This window comes from Anomalospiza imberbis, chromosome 1, assembly GCF_031753505.1.
Source record: "Anomalospiza imberbis isolate Cuckoo-Finch-1a 21T00152 chromosome 1, ASM3175350v1, whole genome shotgun sequence".
Taxonomy (NCBI): Eukaryota; Metazoa; Chordata; class Aves; order Passeriformes; family Viduidae; genus Anomalospiza; species Anomalospiza imberbis.
Genome location: NC_089681.1, coordinates 28700249 through 28723614, shown reverse-complemented (window position 1 = coordinate 28723614; position 23366 = coordinate 28700249). Strand labels below are relative to the sequence as shown.

The window sequence follows — 23366 nt, the reverse complement described above, 5'->3', positions numbered from 1 at the left end:
CAGGACAAACACACGGAACCACCTCTCCCGGCACAGCAGCAGGGGAAGATGTAACCCAGAAAGCTGAGGAAGAGCTCCTGTGAAATGATTTCTCAGGTGTTTGCAGTACAACCACTTCTAAACAAAGTGATTCACATGGCTGTAAACGTAGTCTCCGCTGAGATAAGGAGTGACATAACAAAACGTAAGCCTTAATCTTCCACTGTGTGAAAACAGGAGGCTGGTTTACAATTACAATGCTGTGGCACAGCCATTGCTATTGTATTTTCTTCCTCTTTTCCTTCCACTTTAATGGGAGTACAGAAAGCCCAAATCCCAACTAAAGCAACTTTTGTATAGAAAGAATCACCTCAGTGTAAAAATCATCACTGGGATTGTGCAAACCAAGAGTAAGTATGCCATAGTGTATGCAGGCAATGCATCAGTCATCAAAAGAGCCTATAAGCTTCTGGAACAGGATGTACACTCATCATTATTTTTAGCATCTTAATAGCTTGAATTGTGCTAGAAATTTAGCTGTGCTTTGCTTTGGAAGAGAGCATTCCGTTCTTTAATCCATTCTCCTCCTCAAACAGGCAAGAGTTTGTAGCTCTTTCATACAGTGCCATAATGTGCTCTCGGCTGAGCGCAGTCCTCCAATTTGTTTGTTCCAAATGCTGCACAGGGCTTTGAATTGTGTCAGATTTTCTTTGCCCTGTTGTTTTAGCAGGCAGACAGCAGATAATGGGCACAGAGGACATTTCAGTAGCTCCCAATGATCTTTAAGAAGCTGCAGATCTTTGTGTGAGGATCGTACAAACTGGAGAATGATGTGACAGACTCCACTCACTGTTGTACTAGGTGCTGGACAAGCAGTAATCCAGAAATGGAACAGATTTTGCCATCCAAGAGATCTGGCTGACACTCCTGAGGTGTCACATCACTGACATCCTTGTGATGTCTGGAGTTTGTGCAAGTAAAGTCAGCCATGCCAGCTGCTGTAGATCCAAAACCAGTGTGCTGTTGGAGAGTTGCCTGCCAGCACTGTAGCAACAGGATCAGACTGGTGAAGGAAGCAATTACCTCCCTCACAGGTAATGAATAGAATTGAATCAGAAGATAGCTTTGAGAGGATGGGAAGAACTTCAGGAAAAGAAAGAGATGACCCTTATTTAAAATGCTTCATTACCACAGCCACAAGATGACATTTTATATCTAGTCAGAATGCCTAGCTCCCATGGACATTAGACTAAGCAAAATTAAACCACAGCTTTAGGTCACAGATATGAGGGATAGTCCATATTCCATTGGGGGGGGAGGGGCAGAGGAGGGATTTTCTGCAGGACTATTGAAGAGGGCTGGACAAGAGCCTAAAGCCTTTTGTGACTATGGCAATATTTCACACTGGGAAGAGCTCTGCAGGATTGCACCTACTGGAATACTCTGCTTTGCAACTAGAGCAAAGCTCTGCAGGCCGTCAGAGGAAACCACCACAAATTATCAGCAAATCAATAAACGGAGAGGGCCAGTGATGGATCATTGCCAGGACAGTAGACAAAGGCTACTGCATACACAGCAGTGCTAGAAGTCATTACCTATTTTGCAGTACTACTTGTTTTAGGTTCAGGCTAAAAATCAGTCCCCTCCCCTGAAGACCTTTGTTAAGATGAGCAGTAGGCTCTGTAGTAACTGTAGTGACAATGTTTACCATTTAATTCTCAAAGCAAAGGCAAAGGGACTGGTTAAATTTGCTCATATAGTCCTTCAATTTCCAGTAGTAGTTTTTAATTTTTTTTTTCACTTGCTCCAGTTGCTGACTCTGTCCACTTGATCTTCTTGCACCTGTAAATTTTGAGTGTTCTTCACTCACAGCTGATGTTCAAACCACAGGGGAATTTCCCAGATGAAGTCCTGCATTATTCACTGAAAACATATGCAACGAAATTTCCTGTATACTTGATCCTTCATGAGGAATATTAATTACCTTAATTTGGCAGTTTGTTCAATCTGTGTTAACTGCCCTTCCTACCTACAATTGTCTCATTGCCCAGCAAGAGCTATCTTGTAAATATATAATTTTATCTTAACATTATTTTTAAAAAAATCTAAGAGGATTAATTCTGCACTCTATCTTTCAAAGCAACAAAACCACACCTCTTACAGTTTTGAACACGCAGGGACTACCTCATATATAAACTCTCAAAAGCATTTTGAATACACAACAGTCTCAACTTGTCTGTTTTATTACAACAACTTGTCAAAATTGCAGACTAGATCAGAGACAAAATGTCTTTAAACTTAATAATTACATTTCAGTGTCCTTTCACATGACAAAAGAAGTGGGCACATACTGAAGAGGTATCTGAGAAGATAATGCTTAGCAAAATGGCTAGTTTCCAACACAAATAACGTGAAGAGGGCCAAGGTAAGAAGATCATAAAAAGATTTTCCTCAGATAACATTATTGGGAAACCTAACAATGAGAAAGCCACATGCTTCAACCAGCTGATAGACCTCCAACACAAATGACTGGCAAGAAAACCCATAAGGTTTGAGTCTAAAGTTTGAGCTTGGAGATGATTAATGAACCATGATCTCATTGAAGAAAGTTGAAATATACGCGCCAAAACCCAACTGGAGGTGTGCACATAATCCTACGTCTAAAGGCACAACACTTTATGATCTGTGCACGTCACAGGCCAAGAAGTGGTGTTCAACTGCGACAGTTTGAGGCCCACAGATCCATCTTGATGGGTCACAGCACTGGATCTGATGAATGCTAAGAAAGGAAGCACAGCTAAAGCCACTGCAGCTAAAGTGTTATTTATTTCTAACATCTTCTCCCATCTTAAGTACTTTTTAGACATATCTCCATTTCACAAATAAAGTTATGCAGATTTTGTTATACAAAAGCCACAGAAATGGTACAGAAGACGTTTCAAAAATAACCATGATCCTACACATATTGTGTACAGCAAAAAAGTTACAGTGAAATGCTCAAAAGGTTTACATCCTTCTCAACAGGAATTTAAAAAGTAAAGTAATTTTAAGTCTGGCTTTTTGGGAAGTTTTAAATAGGAGGCTGACCTTGTTAACATTAATCATCTGGCATTAGATACATCTAAAAATTAAGTGTTTCTGAAAAATCTGCAAAAATCAACTGATATAAAAACCTGACATTTATAATATGCAATCTGATGAAACTTCAATATACCATTTTTCAAAGTAAAAATAGTGGGACAGCAGTACAAAAAGTCAGGTTTTCCAAAGCACTGCTGTGTCTTAAGTAAACAACCAATGAGATAACTTTCTTTTTAAACACACACACACACACACACAAAATAATCAGTCTAAAACCAAATCTCACATATTTTTTTTTCAAAGTGCATTAATTATCTGAACAGTGCATTGATGCTTTAACAATCTTAAATACAAAAATGCAGAGAACTGGTATAATTTTCAAAGTTTACAACAAATGACACCTAGAATTAAATCACTAATAATTCTTAATTTATAAACCCTTTAGGTTCAGGTATATATCTTCCTCTGTGTACATTTGGTAAAACACAATGGAAACCTGGTCCTGATTGGTCATTGCTTTTGTAGCTCAAGAAAAATTAGAAAACTATGAAAAAATATGGACTATGGGCTTTTTTTTTTTTGCCAGCTGAAGTACTGAAAACTCTCTTGGATTTAATGATGCCTTAGACTTTGAAACACGCTGAAACCCAATCAAAGTTAACAAAATGCAGATCATACTGCATCTTAATTTCAAGTAAGTACATTTGGTGATAGGTGTACTCAGAACTTAATTCTGGAAGATGAACGTATTTTCTGGCACAATATTATTTTCAAAATTGTAATGGATTTGCAAGTGTACTGGCCACATATGAGGCTAAACAAGAGATTGTGTCCATCTACCATTGGAAAGGTAGAATGATGACTACAAAACCAATGATAGATAAATAATAAAGGCTTTAAACTGTAGCCAAAACTACAAGCAACCAACAGGTTTGGAAATGTGTGAACCACTTCAACAAAAAGTGCAATGAGCTAAGGAAATGGATACACTGGAGACCAGATAGAGAAAGACTGGATAAACAGTAATGCCTTCATCTTTTTGGGTTCAGGATCAGATGTGGTGATGTGGTGTTAGGACAGTGGGTTTTGTTTTTGTCACTTACAGAACTAGAGATCTTTATTTATCTATACATCAAAGAGTCTCTTGCTATGCGTTCCAGTACAGTATAAAACTTGAAAATACTAGTTGCATATTTTGCTTATTTTCCTAGGCTTTTATCTAATTGTGATGTTAAATAAAATACTCAACAGTTAAAGCTTACTTAGAATGCTGTTCAATCTCAAAGCTCTACTTAGCAGCCACACCAGTACTGAAAGACTACCATCTATTCAAGGTAGAAGACCACCATGTGGGAAAATGAGACAACATTAGATAAGGACATTTATGGTGCAGCTTTGGTATTCAGTTGGTTGCATCATCTCTTCTAAGAGGAATTACTTGAAGTGCTTTGGCTATTCTCTCTCCGATAGCTCGACTACTTGCTGCAATTATTCTTCGAGACATCAAATCAAATGGTCCACCTAGAAAGCAAAGCAAACAAAGCAACCAGTTTATATACAAAGAAAATTAAAAGTTGTAATGAAAATAAGCACTGAAAAAATTGAGTGGAAATTATACATTGTTATTTAGGACAAAATTTTTCCTCTGGACAAAAATGCATTTAACACAACAGGTATCTCGTATGAGCTGCATTTAAATTCTCTTCAGTGTACGTTTACTGTCTTTTTTCACTTTTCCAGGAGTCCAACCAAGGCAGTAAAGGCTGACTTCTTGCTTAAGAACATACAATTAACCCGTTCTTCATCTATTAAGGGGTTGGGAACTGCTCAGCAGTGGTAGCTTAGAAAGAGGACTGAAAAGAACTTCTTGCCTTCCCATTTCAGCTACATTTTGCTCCCTATTAGCCATTTAAAAGGACAAAAGAGTATTATGCAGGCCCATACATTTACCTGTTACATCCAGCAGTACTCCACCAGCTTCAGTAATAATGATTCCCGCTCCTGCCATATCCCAGCAGTGAATCCCCATTTCATAATAGGCATCAGCTCCACCTGTTGCCACAAGGCACATGTTCACAGCTGCTGTACCAACAGCTCTAATCCTAAAGGAGATACAGGACATTTTAACTGAAAAGAGTTTGCAAAAAAGTTACAGTGTCTGTAACAGACACACAGAGAATACAAAAATGTTATGATGGAAGTGAACTGAACTAGAGCAAGCATGATGAAACGCTGAAGTAAAACATAAAAAAATGGGAACAAAGTGTTGCTTAAATAGCTTGAAGAATTTCAAAATACAGCAAATTTCTAGAAATTACATTTACAAATTCTGTCAATAAATTTTTGTTTAAACACATCTGAAATGATTTCTTAAACTAAAACATATTATGGAAGATAATTTCCCATGAAACAGTAACAGTTTATTATGCTCTTTGAATACCAGAATTCAAGGAGAGTGTACACTTTCCTGTGCTGAAAACTCTTTTTTTTTCAGTTTCTCTGGTGATGCTCAGTAAACATCTCTGACTTGCCAAACCCTCTAACAGTAATCATAAAAAATAAATTACACAGCATAAATTTGTTCTGGATAACTTCATCAAACCCTCGTGCCACAAATTCCAGTTTCTTTTGGAAATGTCAATTTACTTAGGCATTTTATTTGTAAACAATAGTTTGAGATTGGAGGTAAGTTGCTTCTTGCAATAGTTTAGCTGCTATCAGTCAGAATTTAATGTACAGTTTACTGTTAATTGAAATAACTGCTGTTTTTTGTACAAGCCACACTTACTTGCTAAGTTGAACTCACAACACATCTCAAATGTATTTCCTGTTTACATCTTAGCATAAATTATTTAACAACATCAGAAGACTTTTTGAAAGTAGGAAAAAATCTACACGCTAAGTGTGAAAACAAGAATCCTGAGAATCTTAGCATAAAACTTGTTAGACCAGAAAGACGGATATGGTTGAGTAACAAAAATCTGTCTACTGAAACCAACTTTATACAAGATGGTTTTGGAAATGTAGACGTTGGCTCATCTGGAGGAGAAAATGCAGGGAATGCAACCAAAATAAAAGCAGTTTATGGACAATTTAAACTACTCAGACAATTTAAAACTATATGGTTTTGAAAGAGGAAAGGAGATCTACTTTTGTCTTTTATATATAAAACAATTTTCATTACTACAAGGAAAGGAAATTAAGAAATGTTATATAGCTTCTGTTCATCCAGTTTTATCTAGGGGGGGAAAAAAGCAGAAAATTTTATTTAATTTTTTAAACAAGTAAATACAACACTTTGTAGTCCTGCAAGCCCGAATATGCTTTGCTTCTCAACACTGATTGTTAGGTTTCTCTTCTGAATGTCTCAGCTTCTAAAAGTTAAACACAGTTTCTCTGTGGAAGGTACCAGACAGAAACATTTAAATCATATTTCATATTTAAGGTGTTGCAACCAAAGCTTTCTAAAAATTATTGTATTTACCACTGTCAGTATATATAAATATACATAAAAATAGGAAGCATCTTACCCATGAATAGGAATACTGAGAAGTCTTTCCATATTAGAAAGAATTATTTTTATAGCCTCTGGATCACGATTTGACCCCAATTCTGTTACTAAAAGGGATTTTGTAATGTCTGGAAAAGAAACAAAACCTCACTCTTCCAACACCACAACTTAAATAGTCAAAGTAACTAGCAGAGTTTACTTCATTGCTTTCTTACAAGACTGAATAAAAGTGAGGTATCTTAATAAAATAGTACATATATCAAACATACAAAAATCTGTTATTATTTGGAAAATTGCAGAAAAAAAATACAATGAAGAAGCATGATTTTCTCCAACTGTGCATATACATTAATCAATGCCAGTACTATATAGAATTCTATTGCTATAAAAATTAAAAGAGTCTTGAGATACTTGAAGATGTTATTTGAAGCGTGGATTTTACGTGATGTAGGGTTGTAAGCATAGAAGAGTGGTAGTGGCTTAAACCAATAGGTCACACCTGTGAGAAGCTGAATTGTTTGGCAGATTTGTTTCACTCTAAAGAAAAATCTCAAACAGTTTGCAGACATACAGGGAATTAAAAACAAAGAAACAAACTAACAAAACCACAATATATGGGAAATAAAATCTTCAATTGTCGAGTCCTGATTCTGCACAAATCACATCATATGCATCAAAGAGAACATAAAATGTGTTTCTCAAAACTAAACAGCCCATGGCCAAAGAAAGTCTTGCAAAACAAAACTATGAGCTAAGAAATACCAATATATCCAGGTCCCAAATTTCTCTTGTCTCTCTTGCAATCTGGTAATTATTAGAAAGAGGCTACTCAGTTCAGCTTACCTTCTTGGCCCGATACTTGAAGTTTCTGACCATTGCAAAATGCACCTTTTCCTTTTCTGGCACTATACATCTTGTCTTCTATACAACTATACACAATTCCAAACTCTATCTGCAATAAAAAGGAAAAATACCTTGAGGGGTTTTTCCCTTTCTTCCTACTCCCTGTGAAATAGGAAATTACAGAACTTAGTTGTAAATAGAAGCAAACAATTAATTTGAATTTGGTTAGATATTAAATAATAAAAAGTATACCTTTTTGTTTACAACAAAGCCAATTGAAACTGCCACAAATGGAAACCTACAAAACAAAACATTTCACTAATTTATGGTGAGATACTATATTTCTTTTATTACCATGCTCACTCCTAATGAAGTCAGTGTTCAGTTAAATGTAATGTATATTTCAAAAACAAACTTGGACTATACAGAACCGAGTTTTCTGGAATTTGCACAATTTAGCTGAAAATAAAGCCAACAACACTGATTGCCATTTGAAACACAAAGTTTTCTACCCACCAGGGGCTGCCATTCCTGTTACAGCTGTTCCTAGCCTAGGGACTGTTTTTTTACAGCCAAAGAATGCAAACAAACCTCTATGCTACCAGCCTTTCTCAGAAGGAACAAGCTGGTCAAAATGGTTTCATAAAAAGAACCAAGTTACCTCTCCTATCACCTCCCCTTTCTCCACCAAAGCCATGACAAAGACAGATATTGAAGAATGCAGGAAGAGTGAAGCTAGTGGGACTAAGAAAGACATGGTGGATTGCATCTCAGCCTAAGTTTGAAAGAATCAACCAATTAATTAATTATTTTTTACTTTTTTTTTTCAATTCCTAGACATTTGCTTTCATTCTTTCTGCAAAAAATACCAACTTTTAAGCCTGTAGATTCAGCAGAATGAGTTATTTTCCTATATCTTTCTGAACATGTTATTTAGCAGGATTCAGGAGGTGTTTGAAAGCCATTGTGCACATAGCAGGAGTCACTTCAAAACTGAATTCAAGCAGACTCAGAAAAGCTCACTGGGGCCAAAATCTACCACATTTAAAAGATGTAAGGAATAGGCTGTCAGTGTTACTTTGTAAGTCCCCTCCTCATTTTGGTGTGAAATACCATTGGTAACTACTGGTGATATCCTGCTTTCCTTCATAGCTGGGGCTCCTAGATCTCTATGGATTTGAAATTTCTTAGAAATCAGCACCTGAAGCTGTTATTCCCTTTCTGATGATGATGCAACTTCTCATTCTGAATCCTGTTCCTGTTGAAATCTGATCATCTATCTTTGAAATCCATGCCAAAGGCTGTTAAACCCTGCCATATAATATAGACCTCGTATGGAACAAGTGATGCTGGTAACAGAGCAAGAATATTACAATACTCACAGGAATATTGCAATGCTTGTAAAGACTGCCCAATGGCTCTCAATAAGTAGCAATTTGTGACTATTAACAAGTTCATAGTATCTTTTTTAAAGCAGTTTAAAAATTAGAAACAACCTTACTTTCATGGAACTGGAGAAAGGAAAAGGGTAATCAGTTGAGGTTGCCAACATTAAAAAAATGAAAAGTGGACCTGTGTACAAAGTTGGTAGTTCCATCAATAGGGTCTATAATCCATGTGGGGTTATCTGTCAGAATGCTGCCCTCTCCAGCTGCAACAGATTCTTCGCCGATAAAGCTACAGTAGAAACACATTTAAAAGACAGAAATTGTTTAAAATGTCTGAATTACAACATTGTCCTTGACACTGAAATTCTTAAAAGTGAGATGAAGCTTTGAGCACCAGTGATCATACACAAAAAGCTGAGAAATACAGTATTTATCCAGAAAGCACCAACCATATCTGACCAAGCTCGCATGCATATTTATGATGTCAAGGATAAGCACAATATGCAGGGAAAAGAATTTTATGTTTCAACATAGAAATAATACCAGAATTTAGCACTCACAATATACTAGAATAATACCAGAATTTAGCATTCAGAACATTGACGTTTTCGTAACTTTTTTCCAGTAACAGCATTATCAAATTTTGTTCAGAATACCTTCATCTATTCACACCTTTCAGCTTATTCGTGCTATACAACATTACTTTGTAGCTTGTGTTTTCAGTGAAGAAACCTCTGTGGTCTCATGTACCTGGTTAGAACACTGCAGCAACTGTTAAATATGAAGACTGATTTCAACCCAAATATGACAGGAAGTTGTTAATCTCAAGACTTTAGTTTTACAAGCATGACAAAATGGTAACGTGGTAAAGAGATAAAATTCAAACCAGAGTTCCTGAAGAAGATGGGTGAGTGCATGCTCAGCCACAGTACTAAACCCCAGGACCCATAGTGCCACAGCACCCCAAATTTCATAAGTTTTGCTGCTCAGGAAAGTGTTTTAGACTGCAAAATTATTAGAATGAGTCTAAGTGGGAGGAATTCTCTTTGAGGCCTTTTGCAGGTTGTCACAATTTATCACACATCACTCAGCCTATGAAAAGTTTGCAGGAAACACATGCTTTCCTCCAAAAACAAGTAAAATAACTGCTGTGAGGAAACAAATGAGGTCTCTTTAATATTGACTGGGTGTTTTATGATTAATTACAGAAGTGAAGATGACTAATCAGAGAGAAACAGCATGTTTCCAAAAAGCAGCAGACCTTCAGAAAAACGAGACTGAATATAGGTGGATGAGTAATTCACTAGGAAGTTCAGCACCATTTTATCTAATGTGACATTGGTTACCTAAAATAAAAAGAAGCTAATATATTCTGAAATGCTTATCAATGTCACAGAAACTGCTATTTCAAGGTCATTCCACAAGTCTGTATGCTTATACGAATTTGGTTACTGAACCTTTGCACCACCTCAGTTGTTCCAGTTCTATATAGATTTCTTGCATTTCACATACACAGCTACAATAACAAAATCTCCAAGAAAATGAAAGAAAAAAATAGCAAACTGACTTTAAGGAAATGGTATTAAACTTGAGCCATTATGTTAAAATTCTAAAGACAGACATGTAAGCAAAATGCATACAGATCACCATTCAAGAATACATTTCTCAGGGGTGGGGGACAGGGTTATAGAGAGGGACTGAAGAAGGGGAAAAAAGGGGAAGAGCAATTAAGAAAACCAGTATTTTATATGACAGTCTTTCTGTTACGCAAAAGAAGATCCTCTCTTCTCTTAAGGATGATTTATGCTGTAAAACTGTATGAGATTTGCCAAAGACACGCTCAGTTCCACAGGACCCATCCAACACACACAGCAAAGGCACACTAGTTTCAAAAGCAGACAAGAAATTTGGGTTCCAGGTCTACTGGGGCTACCTTTGACTTTCCCACACAACAACCAGGAAGTTTATTACGGTTGGCTCAACTGGAAATGACTTTCAGCCTAAGTTTTGTCTCATGTCAGCAGACCTGGGGACACTTCAATTTACTGCTACAGCCCTGGGCAAAACTTCAACCCACAGCTATTCTAAAATATTTAACTTATTGAAGGTAATGCTACAACTTGCCAGCATGCCAGTTGTAATAAAACTTTATCACGGAAAATCATAAACTTTATCATGGAAAATCATAAACTTTCCATTTTTCTTCTGTCAAAAGCATACAACAAGCCATACCTGTGAGAAGGATACTTTTCTTTTATCAAAGAAATAATGAAGTTTTCTACTTTTTGATCAGTTTCTGTTACTAGATCTACAGGTGAACTTTTAGTCATAACAGATATTTCTTCTTTGAGTGCTCCACGGATTATCTGTTGAAACAAAAACAAATAGAAAAATATCTTTCACTGTTAACAATATGGGAAATATTAGTTTTCAAAAAAACTTAGGCATAATTTTTATGGTCATTTTCTGTACTGCACACACAAAACACAAGCGGTGACATAACCTGGATTTAACTGCAGGAGCTGGAGCTTGCATCTCTAGTCCCTACAAAGCACAAAGTTTTACATGGCTTTAAATCTAAGTACAAAAGGAAGATCTCCAGGTAGATGAGACTGGAGTCCATTTTGTAAGGACAAGTTTTAGATTTATAAATTTAAATACCAGAGTTGAATAAAACACCTAACACTGAGCTCAAGTCAGGTATTTTTAGCCAGACCCTGCATTTATGATCTTAAAACTATCAGTATCAGCTTAAGCAAGAACCCATGCCTCACAGCCCATAGAATTATTTTACTGTAACTCAGAAAGATTTTCTGAGGGAAGACTTTAATGAGGTTGTTGCAGAGAAATGTTCCACAGACTTTGCAGCTCCAGGGGACAGAATTATTATATGTGCCATCTTGACTGGCTGACACAGCCTTCAAATGTACTAAGAAGAACTACTAAGAACCAAAACATTTGGTAACCACTCATGCTGAGGCTTTGACGAGGTGTACAAACTTTTTCTTGTTCCAAGCCACCTTAAACCTCATATGGCAAAACATCACCACTGTAAGGGATGGTTCTTATTTTCAGAAGCAAAGCAGTCTTCATGAAGAGAAGCAAACATAGATCGGTTTGGGTTGGAAGGAGCTTAAAAGACCATCTAGCTCCAGCTCTCCTGCCATGGGCAGGGACACCTAAGTCTGGTCACTAGACCAGACTTAGAGCTCGGTCCAACCTGGCCTTGGACACTTCCAAGGATGGAGAGAACACAATATGGTACTGATGCCATCAACTAGCTTCAAAGCTGATTGAGGTGTTCACAAGAAAAGACTGTCACCAACTTTCAGATGGTAAAATAATAAGGCAGACAAGAGTAGTTTAAGGGTGAACATCGAGATGCTCTTTGATAACCACAATTCTGAATTTTATTTTTTAAATCAAACTTAAGGAACAAGTTACTCCTTAGTCTTTAACTGGACTACAAGACAAGGAAAAGCGCACAGTGGTTTTCTTAAATTAACAGAGTTCCAAACATAAAAGACACTCTCATCTTGCACTTGAACATCACAAACTATTCTGCCCATTTAGGTTTTTGACAAAACACTCTTCAAAAGAAATTCCAACCTCCTTCAAAAGTTATATACATATTAGACTCAATAAATCACCTTATTATTTATAAAGAGCTTATACATACCTCCCCAGCTTTCCTTGCTAAACCAACTGCATAATCCATACATTCTTGCCAGGGATCTGCCATCTTTCCCGAGATAAAGAGCCTAGCAAGAGGAGAGATTAATACCAAAAATTATTATGCCTTGTTTTCTTCTTCTTTTTTTTTTTACAAATCCGAAGTTTTCCCCTTCCCCCGGTTTAAGTGCTGTTCAAATGAGGAGCAGGCTGAGCGCACGCCCCGCCCCGGGCTGCAGGACGCGTCCCGAGCGCTGCAGGACGCGCAGCCCCCTCACGGCGCCCGAAATGGCGGCTGCGGCGCGCGCCGCCGCCGCCGCTCCCGCCCAGGCGCAGGCGCCGCGCGCGAGGCCGCGGGCCCGCCTCCTCCGCCGCCGCCGCTCGGTGGCGCCCGCGCCTGCGTGTGAGGGAGCCCGCGGCCAGGCGCGGCCGCCGTCAAAATTCACCGGGGAAGTGTTGAAATTGGACTTGGATGTCGACTTGTCGTTAGTAATCGGACGTGGCACGGCGGAGATACCGTAAATGCTCTCCCATGGAGCACGCGATTGAAGTTTATCATAGAATTGAAAGGTTTGGGTTGGAAGGAGCTTTGAAGATCATAAGCAGCCCCTCTGCCGTGGCCAGGGGTACCTTCCACTAGAGCCGGTCCTTCAGAGCCCCATCCAGCCGAGCCTTGCTCCCTTCCAGGGGTGGGGCATCCACATCATCTCTGGGAAACCTGTGTCAGTGCCTCGGAACGCTCCTGGAGTTCACAGAATCAACGGTGTTTGAAAGCAATTTGCAGTGCAGCTGATGCATCTTCAATACTAATTAAAATCATACAGAAGAAAAAACTTGCCAAGCCTGACTGATACTAGTTTCATTCCCCCCCCCCCCCCCCCCCCGTTGTCTTTTGAGCCTATTTTTCTGTCATCAGGTAAAGGCAAAATACTGAGGGCTTGGTTTTGTCCTCACAAATTGCAGCTGATGTAACTCACTGTCCTATGTAAAATGGTAATTGGCTAAACAGGGCAAGGGTTGCAATTTGCTTTACGTTTAAAATAATCATAAAATGTCTACCACACCAAAAGAAGCAGTCTTACCCTATTGCCCCAATGCCAACTTAATGCACAACTAGGCCAAAGGGGGTCAGTTTTGACCTTTCCACATCACTGAGAAACAGTTTCCACCCTCACTGAATCTGTTGTGTGGGCAAGTCACTGTGCAATTCCACATTTCCTCCTTCCCATCTCATAAACAAGAATAAGCCTGCTTCTTAAAATATTCACAGTCATCAAAGAACTACAGAGATGATAAGTTGTGTTTTTATTGATTATTTTGCAAATCATTCTTTACAAGGTTTTACCAAAAGCACACAGACCACTGAAAGAGGCACTTTGGCTCAGATTGGTTTGTGTTGAGGCAAGCAGCTGAACATGCCTCAGTACAGTCTATATAGGACTGCACAAGTGTTATGAAAAATTGCTTTTTTGACATCATTAATGTATACTTAACATTACAGCAGGGGTTTTACAGAAGATTTCAAATTCTGCATTCACCTTCAAATCAGCAGAAGTAAAACAGGAATGCCTGAAGTTCTCTCCTAACAAGTATAAGAATTTTCCTAATCCAAACCACAATCTCTATTCCAGCTGAAACAAAATTTTGTATTTTATATATGAGGCTACTGGGAGGAAAAGTAAGCTGCAAGGTGTATTTTTATGTGTCACCTGATAAACTGGATGAACAGAGGTGACATATTGATAGAAAAGTCTGCAAACCAGATTGATCACACCCCATGGTGCATACTTTTCCAAAAGAGACACAGACACAGAGAATTGTGAAAATAAAAGTATGAGAAATTACTGCCTGCTTTCTTAGTGTGATATATTACTTCTTGTTTAGTACAGCATTGCCCAACCAATCTAACAGGTCATGTATCCAAGCAGAATTGAACTCTTGGTGTTAATAAAACCCTTTCCATACTGTTGCATATGTTACAAACATATGCCAGGCAACCTTGCAGCAACGTTTGAACTGGAACAAGGCCAGGAGCTGCTACCAGAGCATCTCATAAAATGTTTGTAAATCCTTGACCTTGTGCATTCTCTAAAATTACAGCTAGAACAACTAAAACGCTTTATATTCACCTGTTTTTGTAGTTTGGCTGACAGCACTGTTTGTTGTAAAATCAGGAAGTATTTCTTTTGACAAATTCCTTTTCTTGCTTGCATAACTTTACATACTTTTTTTTTGCATCTATAGAGGTTAAAGTTTTGTTTATTAACTTAGAAGTGAAACAATTCAGCACCTTCTAAGCACAGGCCTGTAAAATTAACAGTGGTTTCAAATACAAACTGACTTCTCTGAAGTATTTGGGTTTTTTTCAAATGTAGTTGTTGAACTTTCCATATGAAAATGTGCTAAGATAATGAGTTTAAAACAAAACAAAACAAAACAAAATACTAAGTAAAGATATGTTGGAATCTAAACAGGTAAAATGAGAGCAGTTCTAACCTAGAGGTCTGGAAAAGTTTCTGCTTTTGTTCCTATTAACACTGATTAAGGAGGAGTTTTCATCTCTTCTCAATTATTTATCTGTCAAACTAATTTGTTTTTGCTTCTCAGTTTCTGAAAACTACCTGGAATGAGCTTCTGTGTACAATCCTAGACACATTCCTGGAATAAGATGATAGTGAAAACTTTTTGGAGTCTTATCAACTGTGACTTGCCATGTTTGTACTGTCATTTACAGGCTGATAGCCCTTAGCCATTACTGGCAATTGATGAAAGCAACCATGCTGGTAAAACCTTTGAGGTCGCCCCAAAGATTTACTTCCTGCATCCCAAGTCTATCTTCGCTTTATCCCCAAAAAAGTGTTATTTCAATTATTTTGCCTGCAAATGCTAAGGCAGAAAAATCAGGGGCGGGAGGAAGATTGTAAGTAGAAAACTCTTGAAGATTTAGCAGAAGATTTTCTGCTAAAAAAAAGGGAAATGACCCTGTTGCACAAAAGTATTTTTCACTTGCTTTTGTAGAAACAGGGTGGGAAAAATGTTCTGTTTAAGGCTCTTCCCAGCTCACTGGTTCCATAATGCTGGTTGGGCTCTTACTGCATATTCTGTACCACAGCAGCCTAAGATAAAAAGAAAGATGAATAGACAATTGCAGATGAAAGAGAGGAAAGTAAGTAACAAGGGAAAAGGGAACTATTCCTCTTGTACTGGAAAGGAAGATAACAACTGGAGAGACCAGCGGGGGAAAGCAGAAAAATGCTCCTGTACTTTCCACTGACAGGAGACAAAGACTTCCAAAATATCCAGCCACTGAAAACCCTTTCCTTCATGGAAACCAAAAACATTTTCCTTTGTGTGATATCCCCACCACATCCAGTAAAGTAATTTATTCATACCTAAGTCATGTTAAAACTACAGTAAAGAGTACTGTAAAGCAAAATAAGTGACAGGCTTACTGAGATCTTTTATCCCCCACCTAATCACACAATAAGATTTACAATCAGGAAGACACCTGAGTGAATTTACTTTTGCTTCATAAAGCTTTCCTCCTCATTAAACTATTACAAGAAAACGTGAACCCAGTGTATGGATAGTGCTGGTTTCCAAATGCAATCAAAGCTGTTCGTGTAGATGTAGAAAAGATGCTGCATTAGCGTAATATGTTTCTTTCCTTCAGAAAACTGTCATACTGCAAGTTTATATTTTGATTATTTATAAAGACATACTGTGCCCACCACTTACACAAAAATAAAAACCAAATTTAAGAAAAAATTCTTGATATTATACAGCTCAATAGAGCAAGAATTTATTCTAGAATATAAATATCTGCAATATTAGTTATTATAATTTTCCTTTCAGGACATAGTTCTTCTATCAGTCAAGCAACTGAGAAATTGATGGGAATTGTGTCTTTGCAATGGAAGACAGATTCTGGCATACCAGTAATTTAAAAAGAAAACTTGCTTTAATACCATGCTTCTAAAAAATACTGGGATTTTTTTTGTTGGTGAAAATTTATTGACTAACTAAAATAGGATTCTGTATCTTCTATAAATAGAACATCATTATCAAGATACTCCAGAATAATATTCCCTCCATTGTACAGTGGATAGTCTTTATCAGATAGCCATGTTTCCAGTGTGTGCTCAAATGGCAAGGCTTCTCCAGAGGCAGTATGGCATAATCTCAGTTTCTGTAAGATAAATAGGACAGAAATTAACACCAAGATTTGCCTATCCAAGATGAAAAAAGTGGAGTGGGAAAGGCACAAAAGGCTAAAGAAAAACTAAAACCAAAACACAACAACCTGGAAAATGTTTGTTATTGCTGACTTACCTGGGATGTTGATTTGTTGTTGTCATTTTTAAGGCTTGCTAAGGAAGCTGCAAAATCTACTACTTTGCCAATACTCCACTTACTGCAAAAGAACATGGGTTTGCTTTTCTCTTTGTTCCCTTTTGGTAAAAATACTTGAAAGTAAATTCTTTCTGTCTAGAAAAACATGAAAAATAAGACAAAAATTAAAACAATTGATGAAGACACAATGCCAAGGCCTCACAGAGGAGGTCATCTTTTCTGGGACCAAATGAATTGTGGGCAGGAAATAAGCCCCCTGATCCACTTGGCAAATTAATTATGTTGGAATTCTCCCTTGAGCACCCGAGGGGTGGTGTTACACCGGTACTGGAGCTAAAATAAGGAAGGCTTAAGGAAAGCTTTTGCTTGTGGTAAAGCTGATGGTCTTACCACTCTGGCAGGATTTAATCAACAGTTTGTTGACACTCCCACGCCCTCTGCTGTGCAGTCTGACAATGACATTCATGAAAAAGAAAAAGAAAAAATCCAGGAATCCTAGGACAATCATGGAGTTGCCTGCGTGTTCCATTGTCCTCAAAGCAACGGTGCAGTCAAGAAATGGAATGGTCCACTAAAATGAGCTCTAGGGCAAAGTTTCCTTATGGGAAAATGGGGTAAAGCCCTACTTAAAGCTGTTTGATGTTTAAAATAACCAGTAGACACCCATCAGATGCCCAGTGGAAGAAGCTCATTTTCCTGCTCTCCAATCAGTAAAATGTCTAATAAACCCCCTACTGTCAGACCTTCTCTTTTTTCAGGGTGACAATGTTCTTATTAACTACTACCCTTATGAAGTTTAAAATACCTGTCTGTCCCTTTACTAACTCCCAAAATAAAGGGCACATGAAAAACTGTTTCTAGATGGGGACTGCATTTACCTTCACAGAGATTTGGATAATTCCCAAGAATGGGTAATTTCTTATCATTTCAGGAAATGAGTGAAACTTGGACAGATTTTTTTGGCCTGAACAAACCTGGAGTATGCCCAAGGAATCATCACTTTACCTTCATAGAAACTTCAGCTGTAAAAAGATGATCACAATACCTAATGTATTGTACTGAGTGCTATCTGTACCTCCGTGTTTCACAAATGGGATGATAACTGTGTTATGCAGTTTATGAAAATAATTTCTCACATGGGTTTTTTTTACAAATACAAATGGTTTTGCATATACAACACCCTCAATCTTCAGATGCTAATTCTGACTGAGTAGCTGAATCTGCACCTGAAACATCTTGGTACCAATCCAAGTTGGCATGCTCATCCCTCTACACTCTCAAAATTAGCAAACTCAAACACTTAAGGCACACATTCTTATGATAAGACTCACATTGTCCACTGCAATGCCCCAACATATGAATTCAGTCTTGGTGGGAAAACCAAGCAATTACATGTTTCAGGGCTAGATAATCTGAAATATTGATATTGCTAGCCAAGTATTAAGATTTGATGCTATCTGCAAAAAGGGTCCAAGTTACAAGGAACAACAAGCTAAGATGTGCTATAAAATTCTGTGCGGCACTACTTACAAAATTGTGCTACAGTGATTCTAGAAATCCTGTTCTAGATTAATAATGAAATTCTATGCTCTGCTGATCATTAAATTCTGATAAAATAATAAGATTTAATAAACATAGTGCTGTCATCTTTCTGCCAAGAATCCCCAAAAGACCCCATTTATCCCTGCAGTGCTATGTGACAGCCATGTGGCAGGCAAACACATTTCTGCTATGAAGCAACAGAATTTGATTCTACTGCTCCAAACTCCACACATAAGAGACATAAGACTAGTGAGACTGCTTTTGGGTACCAGGCTGAAATGTACATTTAAGAGGGTTGTGGTCTTGCAAAATTAAATCCAAAATCAAGCTGAGGGAATTTGATGAAGATCAAACAATTTAGAAATCTTTCCAGTTCCTTTGAGAATTCAGTTATTGAAAACAAACATCACTGACCTGAGGCAAGGACTTGTCCCCACATGCGTGCATTTTCAGTTTCATTAATGCCACTTTTGCTGCTGTCTCACTGTTTTTTGCTCCTTTACGTTTTTTGCTTTTCACTTCATCACTCTTTTTAGAATCTGAGAACAATATTATTCCTGTTAGTGTGATCATTCTGACCATTTCCTAAGCATATTACATGACACAGACCCACTTAGTCTGTTGGGTCTCATTATATTACCCAGGATCCCATCCCTTTTTGTGTCTGTTCATATTTTCTCTAAGTCATGTATCAGCATTTTTTGTTCTAGCAGAATTCCTTTACATTGAAAGGTAGATGACCATAATTACCATGTAAACACAGGCTGCAAAAGCCAAATAGATACAAATTCTGAAGTTTCTACACCTGTGGCCATCACAGCATTCATATGGCAACATTTCAGGTCCTCCTTTCTACACATAACCCCACTGTCCAGCTGGGCAGTGCTTTATTCTCTTTCCTGTTTATTCTCTTTCCCGTCCTAGAGCTTGTTTAAAACCTGTGAAACATTACATGGTAGAATCAGACTTTTCTGGGCATCTTGATTGTGTAGGTGTGATCCCAGCAGATTGACATGCACATCCAACACAACTGCATTGTTTGCACATGAATTAATAAATAAAGTCATTATAGTATAGTACTTGTAGAATAACAAGACAATAATTCTGAAAGAAACCTGAGCCCTATTTATTCTTAAGATTTTCCTTGTACTGTTGTTTTGGGTCAGTTTAGATGAACAGTATTAAATGTTGACATGTAAGTTTAGGGCTATTCAACCAAGGAACTCCCATGCTTTCTTACTTGGTCAAACCTGACCCTCAAAGGAAGTCAGAAACTCAAATAGTGTTCTGAAAAAAATATAAGAAAAAGAATATATATGCCTCTGTGCTTGCCTATAATATCTTGAACAAGCTGTTGAGTGGCAGCCATTCGAGGTTTTGGTGTGTCCAGCTTCTCACATTCATGGTCTGATTGATGACGATGTCTGTAAACAACAAAGTAAAACTTCTATTGCATTTTCCATACGTTAGTGAATGAATATTGATGTTTAAACACTCTGTTCCACTCACCTGAGACAAAAATGTTTTCCACAGTAAGGACATAACACTGGCAAAAGCTCCTTTCCATTGCAGTCCTTGTATGAGCATGGGTAAGATCTGTGCTGATCAGGTTTCACAGAACTCTTTCTTATATTCACCTAGGAGTATGCACAAAATATTTTGTGTAAATAAACAGATACTACAGATATAAGTTACCAGCCCAGCTTTCTCAAAGATCTGTGCTAGCTCTCCATTCTATGGGCAAACCAGGTCCAGCTATTCTCTCCTACTTTTGCTCTGGTTATGTTTAGCTCAGAGGTGGAAGAAGAACTGTCATCCTACTCAAAGTCAATTTACTTCTGACAAGAAGAAAAAGAGTAGATTCATTTTTTTAAGCCTTTTACATTCCCAGTTAAATAATTCATATTTATATATCATATGCATTCATCTAGTCTGAAAACACACAGCTAAGTCGCATGGAATTTTAATTTAAGGCTGTCATATATTATTAGATTACCTCAGAACACCCATGAGCATCCCGGCTTCTGTGCTGAAGGCTTTGTGGAAAAAGAAAATATCACACTGTTATCAACGTTCCAGGAAAAAAACTTACATGTGAAAACATTTAAGTGTTTAAAGAGTAATCTGACAAGTTTTATCATGGAAAAATTCAATTAGATAATGAATCTTCTCCAAAGTTTGTTTTATCCTATGCATTTTACTTCTTGGATAGATCATATTCTTTGTCAGAATGTAAAACATTTGGCTTTTGGAAGTTATGCTTCAAGATAAACAAACCATTTCAAGAGAATGAAGACATAAGCATGCGTAAGAGTTCAGTTCAAATCAACTGAAAAAACAAACTGCTTGTCTGTTTTCATGGATTATCAAATTTCTTCCATAATGGCAGAAATCCCTTGAAGGCTTCTGATATATTAGAAGTGAAATTTGCCCCAATCTCCGAGTTTCTCTCAGCTGCCCTCTGCTAATCTGAAGTGTAAATCAAAGTGCAGGCCCTGATTTCAACCTTGCAAGAAACCTCAACATTTTTTCCAAGAACAAAATATAATCAGCCTTGTGACAAGGTCATCCATTTAGCTGACACTGGGAAGCCAGCAGAAGTGGTGGTTTGCATTTTAGCAAAGCTTTTGACACTGTCTCTCAGTGTTCTTCTGGACAAAAGGTCCAGCACACAGCTAGACAAGTCTGCAGTATGATGGGTAAGCAAATGGCTGATGCTTTGGGCTCAGAGAGTCACAGTTAATGCAATTGCTTCAATCTGGTGGACACTGGAGTTCCCCAGGGCTCCATTTTAGTGCCAGTGCTCTTTACTATTTTTATAAATGATCTGGATACATGTTATGGTTGACAACCATTGTAAACCAGGAAAAGCTGTCAATTCCCTTGAGGGTGGAGAAGTCACACAGAGAGATTCTTGACAGACTAGAGAGTTGGGCAGTCACCAACTGTATAAAATTTAATGAGAGCAAATGCAGGATTCTTCACTTGGGATGAGTAAATCCTGGTGACCAGCATACAACATGAGAAAATGGAAAGAAGCTGTGTCATGAGAAGTTCAGGTTGAACATTAGGAAAAGGTTCTTAGAGAGGGTGGTTGGGCAGTGGAACAGGCTCCCCAAGGAATGGTCATGGCACCAAGCCTGTTGGAGTTCAAGGACTGTCTGAATGACACTTAGTCATATGCTTTAGTTTTAATCCTGTGAGTAGGGAGTTGTAAGGAGTTGGACTTGTTGACTCTTGTGGGACCCTTTCAACTTGAGATACTCTGTGATTCTATGAACTTACCAAAAGATACCTGAACAGCCATCACATACAAAGGGAAGAAAATCTGAAACAAAGAGATTTGTTTTCAGTTAAGACAACATGGTTGTTGTTTTGTTAATAGTTTCTAGCTTAATTTTCACATGATTAACTTTTGCTTACCAACATCACAGGGTACTTGTACTTATAAGAATACTTAGCAACTGCATCTACACTTTAGCTAGAAGTGGCTTTTGTTAACTCCCCTTGTTAGTACTACAGAAAAACATATGAGCAGGTAAATTATACTTACATACATTCCAGAAGTTGGAATTAGGCTTTAAATTCAATTTTTTTTCAATATCAAGTTATGACACTGGAACATATGGCTAGTCATCAAAATTACCAGTTATGTTAAAAACTGAATTTATTGCGAGACCACTCAGAACACTATTTACTGACAGTGGACAATTTACATTTTTTTTTTTTTATGGGCTGCCAACTGGAGGAGATGCTGGCTCTTTGGAAGGGAGAGCATCTCCTCCACTGGACGGTCATAATGATCCTGCCCCTTCTTCACATCGTATTGTACATACTGTCCTTGGGTGATTAAAACTGCACACACTTCCTAAGCCTCTGTACACATCCCCTACCTATGTGTAAGAATTTATGCCTACATAAATTCTTACACATAAAATCACTTCACTGTCTGCTGAACTCCACCACATCATTAATGGCAGCAAATGCCACGTCCAGCCCACTACTCTGCTTCTCCGTCCTTCGGATTTTATGCTGACAGACCACCACGCAACTCAGGTCACGATCATCTCGATCCCTTCATCGGAGTGGTCCCTCAGAAAGCTTTCTGTACAGACATTCTGCTGCTTCTTTCTGAGAGGTTACACTTCCAGTCACACTCTCCGAGACCACTGAAGGCAGCAAGTGTGAGGAAGGGGCAAGCGGGCTATTAACCACCCAGTGACACAACCGAGGTGACAGGCGCTGGCATGGATCGTGCAGGGCTGCAGCAGCACAGAGGACTCCCCGATCAGGGGGACACCCCTCGCACCCCTCGCCACCATCCCCGTCTCCGCCGGGACCCGCCGCGCTCTCCCTTACCGAGCTGGCGGCACTCGGGCACCCCGCAGTGCTGCCCCACCTCCAGCTCCGCCATGTCGGCGGCGCGCAGGAGGCGGAGAAGCGGCGGGGCGGGCAGGGCCGCGCTGCGGAGGGGCCGGCGGGACCCGCCCCGGGGCGGGCTGGGCGGAGGCGGGGCCAGGGTCGGTGGGGACCCGCCCGCGCCGGGCTGAGCCTGAGCTCGAGGGCTCGGAGCTGGGGGGATGCCGGCGGGAGCGGCTGCATCACTGGACCCAGGGTAACCTGCTCTGAGCAGCCCGTGTCGGCCCAAGCCTCGGCCTTCAGTGGGCCCAGAGCCGCGGCTGCTGCTCCTCGCGCTGTTCCAAGGGGAAAAAGGCATGATTTGTGTCGCTATTCGCGTCGTCCCATGGGGCAGAGCCTGGTTCCCGGAGGCAGCCCGACTTCCCGAAGCACTTCGTGCACCCTGCAATCTGCTGGTGGCACCGAGGTTTCCTTAGCGGCGTACCCCCCACTTTTGTAAAAAAAACCACATTCCTTCAGAATTCAGTGTTATTTTCCCAGCCCTGACCCGCGTGCACGCCTGTGCCCGAGGGTGATGCCCTCCCAAAACACCTTCTTGCGGCATGTCTCCAATTCCTTCCTTCGAAGGAAAGATTGAG

At 38.9% G+C, this 23366-nt stretch overlaps 3 protein-coding genes and 1 long non-coding RNA gene across 4 annotated transcripts in view; 1 reads left to right on the top strand and 3 right to left on the bottom strand.

Annotated features, from left to right (window-relative positions):
• The window catches only part of LOC137471568 (fatty acid-binding protein, adipocyte), a 190458-nt gene that overhangs the window by 39035 nt on the left and 128057 nt on the right, over positions 1–23366 (bottom strand). The gene's annotated exons all lie outside the window — the stretch shown is intronic.
• IMPA1 (inositol monophosphatase 1) lies at positions 4016–12806 on the bottom strand. The gene is made up of 8 exons (XM_068185996.1): positions 12482–12806; positions 11035–11168; positions 8987–9091; positions 7667–7712; positions 7415–7523; positions 6591–6699; positions 5011–5162; positions 4016–4581 (listed from the first exon to the last, which is right to left on the bottom strand). The coding sequence occupies exons 1-8, from the start codon at positions 12542–12544 to the stop codon at positions 4463–4465; spliced, it is 837 nt and encodes a 278-aa protein (XP_068042097.1). The 5' UTR covers positions 12545–12806; the 3' UTR covers positions 4016–4462.
• On the bottom strand, positions 16167–22857 carry ZFAND1 (zinc finger AN1-type containing 1). Its single transcript, XM_068185974.1, has 8 exons — positions 22729–22857; positions 21655–21697; positions 20366–20405; positions 19879–20006; positions 19702–19793; positions 18784–18908; positions 16807–16962; positions 16167–16663 (listed from the first exon to the last, which is right to left on the bottom strand). The coding sequence occupies exons 1-8, from the start codon at positions 22781–22783 to the stop codon at positions 16493–16495; spliced, it is 810 nt and encodes a 269-aa protein (XP_068042075.1). The 5' UTR covers positions 22784–22857; the 3' UTR covers positions 16167–16492.
• On the top strand, positions 16958–18601 carry LOC137471557 (uncharacterized). Its single transcript, XR_010997697.1, has 2 exons — positions 16958–17504; positions 18266–18601. It is a non-coding gene; the product is annotated as an uncharacterized lncRNA (long non-coding RNA).